The following is a 17884-nucleotide window of genomic DNA, read 5'->3' as shown; positions in this document are numbered from 1 at the left end:
TCAGTCAATTCTCCATGCTGCAAACTCCAGGCAGCTGTGTTCTGCTTTCTGTTAAAATAGTTTAGTCTTTTTAGAGATTCATGTAAATGGCATTATAGTGTGCAGTGTCTTGTGTCTGACTTCTTTTGCTCAACATAACCTGCTTGAGATTCACCTATATTGCACATAAGGGTGGTTCACTCCTTTCTGCTGCTGAGTAGGAGTCCGTCGTATGGTTACATCACGATTTGTTGATCCGTTCACCTGCGGTTGCATATTTAGGTTGTGTCCAGTTTAGAGCCATTATTATCGCTTCTCGGCCTTTTGGCTAAGATCAAGTGTAGAGCTGTTATGTACCAAGCTGCTTTGAACGTTTGTACGTGGGTCTTTGAGAAGGCATGTTTTTATTTCTCCCGGGTGAATACCCAAAGTGGAATGTCTGGGTCTTCTTGTAAGCGTGTGTTTATCTTTTAAACAATTTGTTGCCCTAATAGTGTGGTATCTGTTTTCCTTATTTATTTGTATGGCTTCTTTATATCTTCTGCTTATGAGTCCTTTGATAGCCATACGCGTTCCAAATATCTTCGCCTTTTCATTCTCATGATGGTCTTAATTTTCACTAAGTCCAATTTATCACATTTTTTATGGCCAGTGTGCTGTCGAAGAAGGAGCTGTGTGCCCTTGAAATCAGCTTTTGAGGCAGCTTCCTCATCCCTCTCGTGCCCCAGACTCTCCTTTTCTCCAAACCACACGTCTCCAGGCCTCTGTCTTCTCGCAGGTGATGTGGTCCTGGGATTTCCACCATCCTGCTCATTCTTCTGTGGACCCTCAGTTTGGAAAGGCCCTTATGTACGTGCAAAGCTGTGTGGGCAACGCCTCAGGCCCCGGAGTCGTCCAAGGAGGGCTTGTGTACAGATCAGGCACCCTTGTGGTGTAGGCTATGAAGAATTAGGATTTGTTTGTCCCCAGAGACAAGGAGTTGTGCAAATGTACTGCTGCTTCCTTTCTTGTCTTGTAGTGCCTTGATCGAGACCTTCATCAGAACCAGGGACTTCAAGAGAAAAGGCATCGACAGCAAATAGCACAAGGTTCTAGGAACCTCAGAGAAGGGAAATCAGTGCCCCTGCTAAGAAGGGACACTGGACAAAGCTCTGCTCGGCTCTGGGATGCCTCGTCTGGAGCCTGTGACGGCAGCGCCCGGGAGCTCACGGGAGACGAGGGCTGGCAATGCAGCTGTGTTCGTAGAGGGCAGAGAGGAGAGTGAGGGGCAGGTGCAGGCTCTGAAGAAGGCCAGGTCTAGGAGGCACATGAGTGCCGTGCTGGAAAGATCACAGACCAGGCCTCCAGAGGCCCTGGGCTGGGCTCTAGTGCTGACACCGAGTGGTATGTGACCTGGGCTTTCCCTGCTGCCTGCAGGCTCCTCACCTGTAAGATGAATGTGTGGCATTAAATGGGAGGTTTGGGTCTTACACGGGAGTTGGTGTGGCTCTGACCCTGGCTCAGTGGCTTGTGGGCTGGAGCGGGGTTTATAGAATAGACGCCTTTGTGGCTGGATATCCTCTGCACAGCTGGCAGGAGCTGTGACTTCTCCAAGCCCCTGTAGGATTCTGGGTTTTCTCAGAAGCCCGTGATGTGTTCTCTTTTCTCCTCTAGTCTACGAGGTGGTCACAGCCACGGGGGATGTTCGTGGCGCAGGGACAGATGCCAATGTCTTCATCACCATTTTCGGAGAGAATGGGCTCTCTCCCAAGCTCCACCTCACCAGCAAGTGAGTACCAACTTGGCCTTAGTGGGGTCACGGGCCATTAGTCGGGGTTGGTGCAGTTCTGGAGCCGGGGGAGAAGACCCATGTGTCCATAGGCATATTAAGTGGCACGGGGCCTCTGTCAACCAGGTCTCTCCCAGTGATCTCCAGCCAATATTCCTTAGCTCCCCTGTTGGCTTTTGTGAGAAGTATCGCCCACTTTGGATCTCTGACTTCCCCAGGAACTTATTAGCTGTCCCTTGCTTTGGGAGAGGACACTCAGGACTAAGAAACCTGGGTCTAGGTCCAGCTTTACCACGTGGTTGCCATGTAACTTTGGCCAAATCTCTTTGCATCCAACGGCCTGGCTTCCTCATCTAGCGTCTGGGAGTGAGAATTCCCCTTTTACCAAACTTACAGGGCGGTTGAGAGGAAGAAACAAATGCATGCATTCAAAGGAAGCATGAGCTTAAAGTGCTCTGCACCTGTGTCTCTCCAAGGGCCCAATGTCACACTAAACCTGCTAACGCACACTCGAGTCAGCCGTATAGACTAGCATGTGTGCTCGTGTGCGTGTCTGTGTAGACGTGCTCTGTGTATGTGTTCGTGTGTGCACCTGTGTTCCCCATATCATTTGTGATCCATTGACAGCAGGGGCTGCTGCCTCTTTGTTTGGACCCTGTCCCCCGGCCGCACACAGGCGCACACAGATATACCCAGAGCAAAACATGGGAACGCTTTGGTGGAATTCTAGAGTTCTAGAGCTTTCCGGGGGCTGCAGGCGTGGTCTAGGCCCTGGTTTTCAATCTGTGCTGAATGGAACCAGGGATCGGTCCGTTGGTTCTGGGCCCATCGTGCCTCTATCCTTCCTGCAGAGTAGCTCACTGATGGTTGTCTTACCCACCGAGTTTCGGAGTCAGATTTTATTTGTACCGAGAAAAGTTTGAAAAACCACTAAATTTATTTCAACTTATTCATGGCAAAACTGAGGCCTAGAGAGGAGTAGAGATTAGCTCTGAGCCATGGAGCTCCTAGATGGTAAAGCTGGTCCTCAAACCCCAGGTACTTGATGTGGACGTTTTCCTCAAGCGCTGGCCCTGTGGCCCAGAGGGTGCGTGGGAGCTTCCCCTGCAGGCTTCCAGGTCGTCACTTCCAAGGGCGCCGGGGAGGCTATAGAGGGGTGGGGACCACAGGCCAGGACATCCCCGAACTCTGTGCTTCACAGACTGACCTGGCCCCGTGTCCCAGGTTTACCCTGAGCGCGGGCTGTGGTATAAATGCGATCCCATCGAGGCAGGCATAACGTCCTATTTTGTCCATTTCTGCAGAACAGGGTACCCGCCTTCTTGTACTGCTTACACTGCAGAGTGACTGGCTTGTGGAAGTCTTTCTCACCAGTGATGTGGGCACGGTAAAGGGAAGACATGAAATGTCCATCCTCTTTGCCATGTGACCTCCCCCAAGCACACCGTTCTAGGGAGAAGCCACTAGGCTCTGGGAATGCAGCCAAGTTGGTTTCTAGCGTCCCCAGCCTGCCCTTTTGAAACAAAAAGAGCCATTTTCTCCTTTCATGGTCATTTCTCACTGTCTTTCCCACTTTCTTGCACCTAGTGCCCTCACTCTTCCCCCTCGGCCTTTTCATTTGTCAAAACAGCCTCTCGGGAAGGCCCCAGAGTCACCCTTCATGAGCTGGTGTGAAGGTTTGTCCCTGAGTCCCCGTTTCCAGGAGTGTGAGATCCAGCCTTCCTTCTCAATGTGGAAGGTACTGCCTCACAGCAGAGGGGCTAAGGCACGAGCAGGGCTGGGAGGTCTCTGGGCGTCACGCACAGGCCCTCCCGCCAGCCCCGTAGACAGAAGTCAACACCCCTTCCCCCTGCTACTCCGAGGTCTCTCCCGTACCCGCGTGGTGCTCCGGGTGGGGCAGCAGGGGCACAGGTCTGGCCAGGACTCCGGGCAGGCTGGCCTGGAGGGCTCTGCAGGAGCCCATGGGGAGTGGGTGGTTTCAGAGATGGTCTTTTTGTAGCATCAGCATATGTCCTGGGAGGCTGGAGAGGTGACATGCACAGGGATGCCAGGTGGAGGGGTGATGAGGGGAGTCTGCTTCGTCCCCCTGGCCCCTCTCCCAGTTGTTGGCAAACAGTCAGGGCTCAGGAAGTGTCATACCGTCAGGGCGGCCAGAGTGGGACTTTATAGGGAAGGGCAGGTGATCTGGGCCTTGGGTGAGGGAAAGACTCAGATGAGAGAGGGGCAGGAGGAAGGTAGTTTAGACCACGGGGAACAGCTTGCAGACACACGGAGGCAGCAAGGGGCCAGGAGGGGAGGACAGGCTGTGGTAGGCCTTGCTTGCAAGCTGATCAGCAGAGGCCCGATTTACGATGCGGCCCAGAAGGATGAATCTGGCTGCCGCAAGACCCCAGGGAAATGTCTGCAGAGAGAATTGCAAAGACACAGTCAGTCCTCGCCATCTAAGATGCATTCAGTTCAAGACGGAGACCTTGGGCCTGGGAGGGGAGCACCGCTTTCCAAGGAATCCCAGGCTGCCTGGGTGACCCGGACGCCAGGGCCGCAGAGGTCACCGTGCTCTGTGCTATTTAGATGCAGGTGTTCCAGCCCACCCCTCACCCCCACCCTCGCCCTGGGGTCTGGCTCGGAATCTCTCATCTCGCTGTCTGCTGCTGGTCCCTCCTTGCCACGCTGTGTCACCCAAACCCAACTCGCATGTCAACTGGAACTGAGTTCCTTTTCCTTGCCTTACACGCACACACACACACACACACACACACACACACACGGGCGCGTGCGCGCACACACACACACGCACGTACACACGGGCTACAAGGTGTTTTTGAGTCCATCAGACTTCACCAATACTCAGGGCACCAGGGGGAGTTCCCAGCACAGCCAAGCAACTGACTTAAGATGGAATATTAGACAGACTCCCTCATCTTAAGATTAAACCACTGCCTATCCTGGAATTTCTTCCTGGCTGCTTTCTCCACAGCGTCTGGTCTTGTCCCCTCACCCCACCGTCCTCTCCCGCTTCGCCTACGTCCTCTCTTTTCTCCCTTCTGTTCCTGCTCCGTCTTCTGCCTTTTCTCCTGAGCCCCAGGACCTCCCACATGGCTTATCAGCATGCTTATTTCCCAATACAGAATCATTCTGCTGCAATGATTTGGTGCCTGAGGTTAACATGCTGATTGTGCTTATCCTCATGGTCTAGTGTCTAAATTCATCCGTACACACTGGCCCATCTCTTGGGCAGCAAAGACTGTGATGTGTTCACTTTGATCCTCTGTTAGCTCCACCCCGACCCCAGACCAAGCTGAGTGTCAACAGCCCTGGGTCCCACAGGAAGGCCCCCATATGCTGGGCACCCTTCCCGGTGACCCAGGACCACTCCCAGCACTGACTGGGTCACATGTTCAGAATATGGCAAAAGGATGGGATCTCATGCATCTTCTGGAACACGGATCTCCTGTTGAGAATTCGCCAGCTGAGTGTCAGAGAACGCCTGGCATTTTAGCCTGCTGGCCCTGCCAGCAGGCTAAAATGCCCTGTGCAGCCTGTGAAGCCTCTCCTGGGTAGGGGTCCCCGCTGAATGGGCAGGTACGGACAGGGAGGGGGCTGGGTACTGCATTACGCTTCATTTGCTGAGTGTCCAGGAGCCCCGGGGAAGCCGCAGTCTCCACAAAGAAACGAGCGGTCTGCATTTCTAATGTTTCCTTTGACAGGGGACCCTCCACGCTTTGGTATTTCCACCTCACCTCCAGTTTCTGAAACCCACCGGCATTGCATTCTGACTTCCCAGACGTGGGGATTCGGGAATCTGACCCCGGTGGGCTGCAGTTGGGGGTTTGTTTGGGATTATCCTGGCCGCTCCCTGCAAGAAGAGAGTCCGGGTAGGCCTGTCTCCACAGTCCTTCTTTTCGTTCCTCTGAGGACTGGCCCTCACAAGGCCTTCCTCTCGTCTTCCGGAAGATGTTGACACTGCAGACAATCACTCCACATTGTGTGATGCCCTGGGACACTCGGGTGTGGTCCTGAGACCCTCTGCCCCCACTGGTAGTTCTTTCTCTCCTGGTCCCCCTCCTTCCGCTTTGCTTTTCACAAAGTGTTTTCCGTGAGACAGTGAAGCATGGCGGTCAACTATTTAACAAACACGCTGGAACGCACGCATCCACATTCTCCCTGGCCCTGGGCTCAGGGCCTTTGTGCAGGGCGCAGGGAGCTGTCAGTGCTTCTCCAGAAGGAGCTGTGGTCAGAGGCCCCCCCAGGACGCCAGCTGCTCTCCTTCCAAATCAGCCTCCTCTTCCCCTGCTCATGGGCACTTGCTGTTTTCCAAATTCCAGGCGGCTCAGCAGATGAAGCCTGACAAGCCTCGAACTCATCCCCCAAGGATTCAGCCCAGGCAGCTGCTGGCCTCGGGGCATGGGGGGCTGTGGAGACAGGACCTGTCGCCGTGTGCATAATCACAGATCGAGATGTACTCCCTTCGGCAAACTTAGAAAATACATACACGGACCAGAAAACATAAGCAACACTTCATAATACTCTTACCATCGAGACATGATGTTTTGTATAAATCCTTCTTCTTCATTGTTTTTAAAAGCAGCTGGCCTCCCGTGGTGTTCCTACATTTTCTTTTGCAACTGCTTTTTCTTTTAAGCCCATATCATAAACCTGTTCCTGTTCCATTAACATTATAATGGGAGTTTTTGGTGGCTGTGTAATATTCTACCTCACAGCCTCCCAGGGTGGCTATTTCTTAGGGTATTTATCTGGTGTAGAGACCCTTGTCTATTCTACACATTTATTTCCTGGTCTCATAGGTTGAAAATACTTCTTGTTCACTTCCTCATATCCCACCCACACAAGCCTGATGGTGCTTAGATTTGACGTTCCTGTGTTTTCCACGTCGTTGCACATCTGCTCTTACCCTGCAGCACAACATGGGGTTGTTGTTCATCACTTTTGGAGATAAGATTCTCACAGGTATGTGCAGCAACCCCGGAGAAGGGGCCCTTTCACTCGAGCAAAAAGCCAGAAGTTTCCATCACTTTCTCCTCCTCCCCCTCGGTGCCCAGACCACAACTTGGGGGCCTCTTTCCCCCCAACAAGGCTGCCTCAGGGTACATTAAAAAAAATGTTTTTAATGTTTATTTATTTTGAGGAAGAGAGAGACAGAGTGCGAGCAGGGGAGGGGCAGAGAGAGAGGGAGACATAGAATCCGAAGCAGGCTCCAGGCTCCAAGCTCTCAGCACAGAGCCCGACGCGGGGCTCAAACCCACAAGCCGTGAGATCATGACCTGAGCCAAAATCGGATGCTTAACTGACTGAGCCACCCAGGCACCCCTCAGTGTACATTTTCCACTTAATTTCATGAGATCTGCCCTGCTTTTTGAGGACCTTAGGTCTCATGTCTCACGACACGCCCACCTGAAGGAAACTTCTCGGGACAGACTATTTGCTAAAGTGGGTCTGTTTGCAGAGAACCACAGCTTTGGAGTGTGCAGAACTTATAGGCCTTCTGTTACCAAGTCTGAGCCTTGTTGCCTTAGAGGGAAGGCTCTTCCCCTCTGTCTTTATTTGGAAGCACAGTGATGGCCTAGTTATTATATGTGTTTGTCTTCCACACTTTTCTTTCCCGTGGGCTGAGTGCTGGTGACGAGAGCCCTGGCTGGAAGCCCCGGGGGAGGTCGACGGCTCTCCGGCCTGTGAGGGCGTCGCTGTGTGGGCAGGAAGAGCTGTGAGTGGAACTGGATGGCCGGGTCCGAGCCCACACAGAGGACACAGCAGATGTCCGTGCGAGATTCAGGTTTCTGCTCCCGGAGGACTCCGGGTGAGGCTGCTCCAGCCCTCCTGTGTCTAAGCTGATGCCACCTAGGATGCTCCAGAGTCTGGACCCACCCAGGCAGCTCGTTGAGGAACATCTCAGGTGTACTTGCTTCTGTTCACACGGTCTTTGTGACGCCAGATACGCATTCCCTCACCACCCGCCTCCCTGGTTGCTGGTTTTTTGGTTGAGCGTTTCCTTTTTTGTTGGAATGGCAGGACCATGGGCCACCACCCAAGCTCCGCATCTGCTTGGGGCTGCCATTGCAACTCCCCCCAGCAAGAGCAAGGCAGGTGAGGAGAGGCCCGGGGGCCTGCAGACCCAAGAGCACCATGGCGTTCACTATGGCCTCCTTCCTCCTCCGCTGTCCCAACGCAGAGCAGCCAGAGGGCATTGGGTCATGACTTTGGGATCCAGGTTCTGATCCCAGATCTGCGATCAATTGGCAGTTTCCTTGTTTGTAAAATGGGGCTAATTGTTGCCCACCATACCTGCCTTAGTGATGCGTGGCGAACATCACAGGACAACTTGAGTGTGAAAGCAAGGAACGAGTAGTAACCGACCTTGCCCTCTGTCAGAAAGGAGTCTCAGAATGGGAGTGGTTACTCATAGCACTTCCCAGGACTGGGATGGTGGAGGAAGAAGGGGGATGCCAGCCCTTGGCTCTCCTCCCAGGCTTGTGAGCCGAGTGCAGATTACTAAGTGTGCACGTGTTCGTTGTAGGAGTGAATCTGCCTTTGAGAAAGCCAATGTCGACGTCTTCCGGGTGAGAACCAACAACGTGGGCCTCATCTACAAAATCAGGTCAGAATCTGGCCCCTGACCAGAAAGCAAGTGAGATAAAAACCAGTAGATTAGGAACTGATGTCACTACTGACACTTTCTGGATGTCAGTTACTCCCTGGTGTCATTTGAGGGGTGACTGAAGGCCCAGATCTTTCCCACCCATGCTGAGTCATGGCTCCCTAAACTTGCCCATTAGAGATTCACTTCTCTGTGTTGAGACTACTTAAGACAATTTCTCACAAACTTGGGAAATATGCTCTAAGAGGCACTAGCATAGTGGTTAAGAGTGGATTCTGAGTCCAGATTGCCTTGGTTCAAACTTCTGCCTTTCCATTTGCTAGCTGTGGAACTTCGGGCGTTTCCTCTCCAAGCCCCAGTTTCCTCATTTGTAATAACGATTCCTACCACCTAGAGTTAGGGAGGACTCAACAAGTTAGTGCTCAGATGGTAACTGGCACTCAGCAAGTATTAGAGATGCTGGGTCACATTGCAGGGTGCCTTATGACAGAGAGCTTGCCTCTCTCTGGGGGCATCTGTGTGAGTGTGCTGGGAAGGATAATTCTATCAGCCTGGTTGCCAAGGAAGAGTCTTCAATTGCCCCCCTTTCTCCCCTCCTTCCTCCCTCCCTACGACCCACACCCATTCAAGTTCATGCCCATTTGTCAGAATGTCACCATCTGGGGTCTGATTGCACCCAGGCTAGGGCCTGGCTGCCTCAGTCCTAAGTTGTCTTCCTCCCACTAGAAAGTATAGGACCATGCACTGTCTTTCTTGGAAAAAAAGGGACAAATGAGGGCCCTGGCACTGGTGTGTGAGGGAAGGGTGTGACAAACAGGGAAGGGGAGGGTCGGGAAGAGGGTTTTGCTGTGGGGAAAGGCAATCACTATGCTCAGGTCCCACTAGGTGCTGGGCTCTGTGCCAGACAGAGGCACACATCCTCGGGCACGTCATGGGTCATCGGTCCATCGGGGCTGTGTGCTGTGAGCTGTGTCTGTCCCATGAGGGCCTGCAAAGATAAGGCCCCACTGCAGTGCACAGGGAGGTGATGTTTGGCATAAAGTGAGGTTATGCAGGGGTCAAGGTCTGGGGGAGAAACTGACCTCAGAGAAAAAACTGGGATTGCCAAGGATAAGGGGCACTATCAGAAGTGCAGGAAATTTGGAGGGCCAGATTTTGAAGAGTGTGGATCTATGCTGCCCGATCCAGTAGCCCCTGGCCACATGTGGCTCCTGAGTGCTTGAAATGTGGCTACTCCAAATTGAGATGCACCGTACATATATGAGCACAACGGAGTTTTGAAAACTTAGTATGAGAATATAAAATATTGCACTGATAAATTGTCACACGGTTGCATGTTGAAATGATAAATGGATGAAATAGAATGTATTATTAAAATGAACTTCACCTGTTTTTTTTTTTTTTTTGCTTCTAGATATCTAGAAAATCTAAACCTATGTACATGGCTCGCACACGCAGCTCATGTGATATATCTGTGAGGCAACATCAGTGTAGATGGCTACAGGGTATTCTCTGGGTGGAGAGACTAAGGGGAGTGTCTGGGGGTCTCTGGGGGTCTGGGGATCAGGGAGAGAAGTGAAGCTCAAGATGGTCCCGCTGCAAGCCTGGGCAATCCTGGACTTTCCGTGGAAGGCAATATTACCTTGCAGGTGATGTCGCAACGTTAACACTCATTAATAGGCACATCTACCTTGCAAGGTATTCCTATTTTGCAGATGAGGAAACTGAGGCTCGAGGGGGAAAGCGACCACGACAAAATGAGGGAAGCTCTCTTTGGAGTGAACGTTTGGGTATGCCAGTGTGGAAGGGTGTCATCTCTTGCTGCCAATGACATGTGGGTGTCTGCCTCTGCCCCAGGATCGAGCATGACAACACCGGCCTGAACGCCAGCTGGTACCTGGATCGTGTGATAGTGACCGACATGAAGCGGCCTCACCTCCGCTACTACTTCAACTGCAACAACTGGCTGAGCAAGGTGGAAGGTGACCGCCAGTGGTGCCGTGACCTGCTAGCCAGCTTCAACCCCATGGACATGCCCCGAGGTCAGTGCCGAGGCAGGCCTGCCTGCCGTCCCTCCCTGCCTGGGCTGGCCCCCGTCCCTGTCTTGCTCTGGGCAGTCCCGTGTCCCCTTTGCCACTCGTCCAGGATCTTCCAGTCGGCTGGGGCCCAGCTGAAGCCCCATCTTTTCCACATGACCTCCCCAAGAGCAAGCTTATGTGCTCTGGGGACTCAAGGAAATGGGAAATGCAAACGAACCAGGAGGCATGATGGAGGGGTGGGAGCAGCCCTGGGCATATCCTGTGTTTTCAACATCTCTTGTTGATGGGTATCTACCTAGAGTCCTCTCTGAGTTCAAAGGCAGCTGCCTCTGTCTTCCTATCTCTTTGCCCTTCTTCTGATGCCCAGAGGAAGGTGAGCTACGGCCAGGGCAGGGCAGATGGGAATCAGAACTCACAGCTACAGGGGCTCCATCAAGCTGTCCCTACCTCCTCCTGATTCTATGAGGAGGGAAACGACTAATTTCAAGTGCATCTCTGGCCAAAGGCCTTAAATTCGGGCATTTTAGCTCAACAGGAGGCGGGGGAACAAATCATGTAAAAACACACACCGTATCCCGTGGCCTGTTTTAATCACACACTGTCCCCTAAAGTTCTGACCTCACCTCACCTCATTATTGGACATAGTTGCCTTTCCAAAAACGGAGACATAACACGTGGGCACCACCATCATAGCACCTTGCTTGCAGAGTGTCATAGACTTTTGGAGGTGAAGGCATTTGATAGCCATGTGACTTTGCCGGGGTCGCTCAACAGAGTAACAGAGGGCGGACGCACTCCTTAGATTCTGCCTTCCAGTGTGTGCCCTGTCGTCTCCAGGTTCCGTCCTCTCTTGCAGCCCAGCTGGGCAGAAATAAGCATATTCTGTGTCCACTGGGCTTCAGCTCGCCTTTCTCTGTCTACCTCTGATTTCCTACCTTCCAGCTGATCTTGAACTTGCCTTGTTCCTCTGTGGCCCCCACCATAATTCCTTGCAGCTTCACTGTTTCTTTAAAAAAAAAAAAAAAAGAGTTGCTATTGATCTTTCTCTTATGACCAAATTTGACCATTGCAGAAAATTTAGAAAACAGAAACATGCAAACATTAAAAAAAAAAAAAGAATACTGTAATTCCATCATCTGGAGAAACATCACTGGTTACATGTTTGTGCCCCCATTTCTAGTCTTTTCTATGCATAGTTTGAGAGAATGGACTGGTACCACATCCTGTTTTAGAGCATGTTTGTTTCGATGCCATTAAATATGGCTCAACACCCCTGCTTGCAGTGGCTGTGAAGTGTCCTTGTATAGAGGGGCACCATCATCCATTCACTGAATCCCTTATGTTGGACATTGACATCATGTCCCCCTCTAAAATTTTATTGTTGATATAAATAATACACCCAAATCTTTGCACAGACAAACGATTCTTTCCTTAGGATAAATTCCTAAATAGAATTTCCAGGTCAAATAGAATACACATGGTTAAAGCTTTTAATGGGCATTTCCAAAATGCCGTAGAAAGGGTACATCAGTGCATAACCCCACCAGCTATGCAAAAGCACCCACTTTCCTCACCCTCAATTCTTAGTATTGTTTAATTTTCTAAGTGGCTAGGAAAGGGGGTTTTACAATGTTCTCTCTTTGGTTATTGGTGAGGCTGGATATTTTTCATGTGTTTATTGTGTTTATTGGTCATTGGTAGTGTGTGTGTGTGTGTGTGTGTGTGTGTGTGTGTGTGTGTGAATTATCTGCCCATACCCCATGCCTGTCTTTTCAACTGGGGTGAATTTCATAGATTTTTGTCAAAACTTTACATATCTTTACTTCTTGATCCAGTCTCTTTACTAGGAATAATCCTTAGCAAGTTGTCAAGCTGGCTATCTTCCTGTCTATTCTCCCAGGCTCCCCCTTTTTTTTTTGCCCTTTTCCCACTATTTAGTTCTTCATGCTACCGTTTGCTTTGGTCACATGAAAATCTAGGGTTCCCCTGTTAGAAGAGCTTATGAGAAGTCACCATTAAGAAAGAATTCATGTGACCCCATAGTTCCCCAGCTTTTCACAAGAATCATCCAGGGTAGTGTTCTTGCCTCTTAAAGGAAGGACAAAGACACCCGCTGACCTTGTCCCTGAATCAGACCGCCTGGGCCCCCTGCCCTTTTATGAGCTGGAGGCTCTGGAGTTTTAGTAATTCCAGGCTGGATTCTGAAAGAAGGAATGAAAAAAGGGATCTTCGAATATTCAGAGGACTGCATTGGTAAACAAAAGGTAAACTCTCTTTGCTTTTCACCTGGAATTATACCCACTTGATATTTGGTTGCTGCAGGGGAGCCTCTGGTGGTCAAAATGGGGAAGATAATTATTTCTTCATCCATGCAGTTTGACATATGAAAATACTTTAAGTCTTGGGATGGCGGCTTAAGAAGGGGACATTTTAGTGCATATTTCATCCTCCAAGGGTTAGTGAGTCATTAGCTGGGTAGCTTTGCTCCTCTCTCCCCACCTCCAGGACCATCTCCTGAAGCTCTGTCTGATAAATAGCTGGAACCTTCTTTTGTTCCTGCTCTTCAAGGAGGGTAGGTGTTCTAGGCTGACCGACTGACCTTTTGGCCAAGGTGATCAGCAGAAAATGGCAGGGGCAGAGGGACTGGACCTTGATCAGGTTTCTAGATGGTTCCTCTATAGGGGATCTCATATATCATGCTTAGTTAGAGACACGGCACCTGTGGTTGCTGGTGAGCTGTGTAGCTTTAGGACTGCTGCCCTGGCAAGAACATTACCCTTCCTGCATGACGCAGTGCCTGACGTTTGCCACGGAGGTGACTTTTCCTTCTCTGGGTTCTCTTTAAACATGGGAAAATGCCCCGCATATTCCTAGTACGTCGGGGTGAATGCCTGGTCAGGGCCACCCTTTTCCTTCATGGAGCCCATAGGGTAAAGGTAGCCATGAGAAAAAGCAGGGACAGGAGGTTCAAAAGAAGGAAGGGGATGATGACTAACTCAGTTAGTGTGGAATGAAGTTGTGTGGGTGGAAGATCCTAGAGCCCAAGTTCAATTTCTCAATTGTTCTCAATTGGTTGGTAAAATCGCTACACCTGGCACCTTAAGAAAACCAGGTAGCAGAGCCAACCCAAACCCTTCACCTTTTGGTTTTCTTTGTATCTGACTGCCAAACCTGGGGGGGGAATCTGTTGCTGGGGACCAGGGAGACAAGCTGTGGTATCCCCTCAACCACTGGAGGCTCCCGAACCCCAGCTGCTCACATTCCATCTTTAAGAGTCTTGTCTTATTCAAGTAAGCAATTTTCTTTGTTTACTTATTCTTCTTTAACTCACTTTTGGCAACTTATATATTTACTTGTAAGTTTATTTTTAAAAGAAAGCAGATATCACTATCACAAAAAACTGTTATCAATTCCTGTAAATATCAGCACATGTGAAAACAAATACGTAACATTAGATAACCCTCCTGTATCACCATTAGCATCCTGTGTGCCACCCGTGGTGTGCAAACTGCACCCTGGGAAACACTACCAGCCCTGATCTGTGAGGAAGGGAAAGTAGAAGTGGAGAGGAGGGGAGAAGGGCTGGTAGGGTATCTGGGCTGTCCTCTTCAAGAGTCCTTGGCTTCACTTCATCCCTAGCACACTTCTGGGGGAGGCAAGGTGAAGGATGGCAGGCAGGTGTTAATTTCACAGAGGACTGAACTGAGGGCTCAGAGAGGTGGTGATTCATCTAATACCAACCAGCCAACCACTGATAGAGCTGGGACTAGAATGCGAGGCTCCTAATTCTTGGAATGGGCTTCCTGTGTCTCCAAGACCAAGGGCAACCAACCTGGCCCCTAAGAGATCAAGGCTTGAAGGATCACAGCTAGGGCTCGTGGGGGTTAGTAGGACCAGTCGACTGTCACAGGGATCCTTTCCACAGCGTCCACATCAGTTGCTTCTCCAGCCTTGGTTTGAATCCAGCCTTTCTTGACGGTGGGTGGTTCCCAACCACCCAGCTCAGCCATCCCAGTGCTAAGGGGCACTGGTTTTCAGAAAGCTCTTCCTGCAATTAAAACCCATACACTCTCCCTGGGACTTCTGCTTGTCCATTGCAGTCCTCTGCTAACAAACACCCTGGATGTTTTCATGTCTGCCTTTCAGCCATGTGAAGAAAGGCTGCCCTCCTCTCAGGACTGCATCCCCAGGTTCCTTGGCCTCTCCTCTTGTGGCTTATGCCCAGCCTGCATCCCTGAGTAGCTCTGGTTTGTCAGTGATCCCCAAGAATGTACCTCCTAGGCAAGAACCCTATGTTCCGGATTGGCGGGTGATGGGCGGGGGTGGGGGGCGGCGGGGGGAGTGGACTCCTCAGAACAAGAGTGCATAGGTCTCCCTGACTCCATTAGCCTACTTCTTCTAAAAAATTATTATTATTGCAGTAAGACATAGATAAAATTCACCATCTTAACCATATTTAAGTGCATTACTCAGTGGCATTAAATAAATTAATTATTGGGTATCCATCACCACCATTCATCTCCAGAACTTGCTCCTCTTCCCAAACTAACACTCTGTGCCCATAAAATAGCTCCCCTTTCCCATTTCTTCCAGCCCTGGGCAACCTCTGTTCTTTCTTCTGTCTCTATGAATTTGACGACTTAGGAATCTCATATAAGTAGAATCATACGATATTTTTCTTTTGTGACCGGCTTATTTTACTTTAGCGTAATGTCTTCAAGCTCCATCCATGTTACAGCATGTGTGGGAATTTCATTTCTTTACAGGGCTAGATGATATTCCATTATATGCACAGCCCCTATTTTATTTATCCAGCCATCTGTCGATGGACATTTGGGTTTTTTCCCACCTTTTGGCTATTGTAAATAACACTGCTATGAACACTGTGTACAAATAGCTGTTGAAGTTCCTGCTTTAATTTCTTTTGGGTACAGACCCAGCAGTGGAGTTATTGGATCGGGTAGTAATTCTGTGTTTAACTTTTTTGAGGAATAGCCATACTGTTTCCTACAGCAGCGACATCATTTTGCATTCCCAGTAACAGTGGACAAGGGTTCCAACTTCTCTACATACTCACCAATACTTGTTATCTTCTGGGTTTTTAAAATAATAACCACAGTTAGTGATGTTGAACGTCTCTTCTTGTGCTTGTGGGTCATTTGTACATTTTCTTTGGAGAAATGTCCATTCAAGTCCTTTGCCCATTTTAAAGTTGAGTTGTCTGTTTTTATTGTTGAGTTGTATGGGTCCATCCAGCATATATTTGGGGGTATTAATCATTTATCAGATGTGATTGATTTACAATTATTTTCTCCCATTCCATGGGTTGCCTTTTCACTCTGTTGAAAGAGTTTTGTTGGTGCACAAAAGCTTTTAATTTTTATGAAGTCCAATAATTATTTTTTCTGTTGTTGCCTGTGCTTTTGGTGTCATATCCAAGAAATCATCACCAAACCCAATATCATGAAGATTTTGCTCCATGTTTTCTTCTAAGAGTATTATACTTCTACATCTTACATTTAGGTCATTGATCCATTTTGAGTTAATTTTTGTGGACATTATAAGAGTCCAATTTCATTTTTTTGCACATGGAGAACCAATTTTCCTAGCATCACTTGTTGTAAAGACTGTCCCTTCCCCCACTGAATGGTTTCACACTCTTGTCAAATATCATTTGGCCATATTCACAAGGGCTTATTTCTGGGTTCTTTATTCTGTTCATTGACCCAAATGTTTGTCCTGAAGTCTACTGCACTGTTTTGATTACTGTAGCTTTGGACGGAGTTTGGAAATCAGGATGTGTAAGACTTCCAACTTTGTTCTTTTCTTTTAAGATTGTTTGGATATTCAAGCTCCCTTGATGTCCTGCTTCTTTTCATCCATCCTACATTTTCATTAACCGTTTTTCACAGTGACAATATATCACATTGACTTTGAGGCCAAAGGGCTCTTATTCCCCCCAAAAGAAAAGATGAAAATGCTGTCTCCACCCCAAGTCCTCAGTTCTTGCCCAGGACTTCAAGGCTTCTGGAGAAACATCCTGGATTGTCCTGACTCATTCCCACATGAGTCAGCAGGAGCGGGTATCCCATTCTTGGCTGGCTCCCCTCCACATCTTAGTGGGAAGGTCCAGGAGACACCACACCTCCTGATTAATAGTTGCAGACATACATGCACACTACTAGGGAGCTAGCAGCCATCTCTATGGTCATCTCCCTCTTAGAGTGGGTGTCAGGGGTCCTGGCACCTACTCGGGTCTGGGGAGCGTTGGCAGCCGTTTTATCAGCATGTCTGCATTGACTATCCCTGGGAACACAGTCTTGGCTCTCGAACCACTCCAGAATTGTAGTGAATTTTCCCTCCTGCCATCTGCCTCTTGGCATCCCCCCATTGCCATGCATGCCTGACTCTCTTCCGAGAGGATTTCCATCTAGAATGGCTGCCCCTCTTGACAACCCAGAACCCAGAGGGGCAGGGTAGCTGCATTGACAGCTATACACTGAGGGCAGCCCCTGGCCAGAATCTCAGCACAGTCTCCCAGGCCTCGAAGTGAAGCATCACCATTAGCAGCTGTCATTGGTCATGCCCTTCTGCTCCCCAAGCTGCTCTTAAATGCTGAGTCTGGGGTAAGGATATCACCCTTGCCTTCCAGTTGCTTGCAGTCCAGTGAGGACACAGACCATCATAGTACGAGCTACCCTCAAGGGGAGTGGAAGGTATCACATGGTCCACAGCTCCATGTCTCAAGTCATAAGAGTCCTAGGTTCAAATCCCCAAATGCTACCTTCTAACTATGTGACCTTTGGACAAAATATTTCTGTAGTCTTGTGTCTTCATGTGTATACACTGTACAAATCTACAGCACTCCTAGGAGGTAAGGTCTATTACTTTCCCCATTTTCTACCTGCAACAAAGGTCAAGGTGAGCATGCATAGAGCACTTCCCACCTCTCCCTGTGTTCCTTAGTCCCATTCTTAGTCCCAGTTCCCATTTGTCAATGTGTTTGCTCAGATCGTGTTGGCTCCAGTGTCTGGCAGGCGGTGTCTCTGAAAGCTGTTCTCTCCAGCACTAATAAACCATGAGGAAGTTTCAAGGGACCCATAGGAAACGGGTCTGAGAATGAGACATTCTCTCCCCACCTGCTCCCAGATTGTGGAGAGAAGCCAGACTGCTGACAGAAGTTTCTGGGGTTTGGGCCCTGTCCCATCAAGCCCCACAAGGACCCAGTAGGACTGCTCTCCCCAGAGCCCCAGAATCCTGCCTGCCTGCTGCCTGGAAGGGGTATCCTTGCTCCCACGCTTCTGTGTCAAGTTGGTTAGAGAGAAAACTGTAGATCTCCTACTAAAACATATCTCAGGGTCAGGAAATGTCAGAGCCAGTGCCTTCCTGGTCCCCCTCCTCCCACCTGCTCTCTTTTATCCTATACTTCAGTCTTCTCTGTGCTACCCAAACCCCACTGCGGGGGAAGCCCCAGCCTGTCTGGAA

General features: G+C 49.8%; 1 protein-coding gene across 1 annotated transcript in view; it reads left to right on the top strand.

Moving 5' to 3' along the window:
- The first annotated feature begins 7888 nt into the window (after window positions 1-7888).
- LOXHD1 (lipoxygenase homology PLAT domains 1) overlaps window positions 7889-17884 on the top strand; it is a 153017-nt gene continuing 143021 nt past the window's right edge. Inside the window, exons 1-3 of the mRNA XM_043557181.1 lie at window positions 7889-7953; window positions 8280-8360; window positions 10218-10402. Of these exons, the coding sequence (XP_043413116.1) occupies window positions 7889-7953; window positions 8280-8360; window positions 10218-10402 (331 nt within the window). The remainder of the gene's footprint in view (window positions 7954-8279; window positions 8361-10217; window positions 10403-17884) is intronic.

This window comes from Prionailurus bengalensis, chromosome D3 (assembly GCF_016509475.1).
Source record: "Prionailurus bengalensis isolate Pbe53 chromosome D3, Fcat_Pben_1.1_paternal_pri, whole genome shotgun sequence".
Lineage (NCBI taxonomy): Eukaryota > Metazoa > Chordata > Mammalia > Carnivora > Felidae > Prionailurus > Prionailurus bengalensis.
Note: the sequence above shows the minus strand (reverse complement) of the source record. Positions and strands in the feature narration are given on the sequence as shown.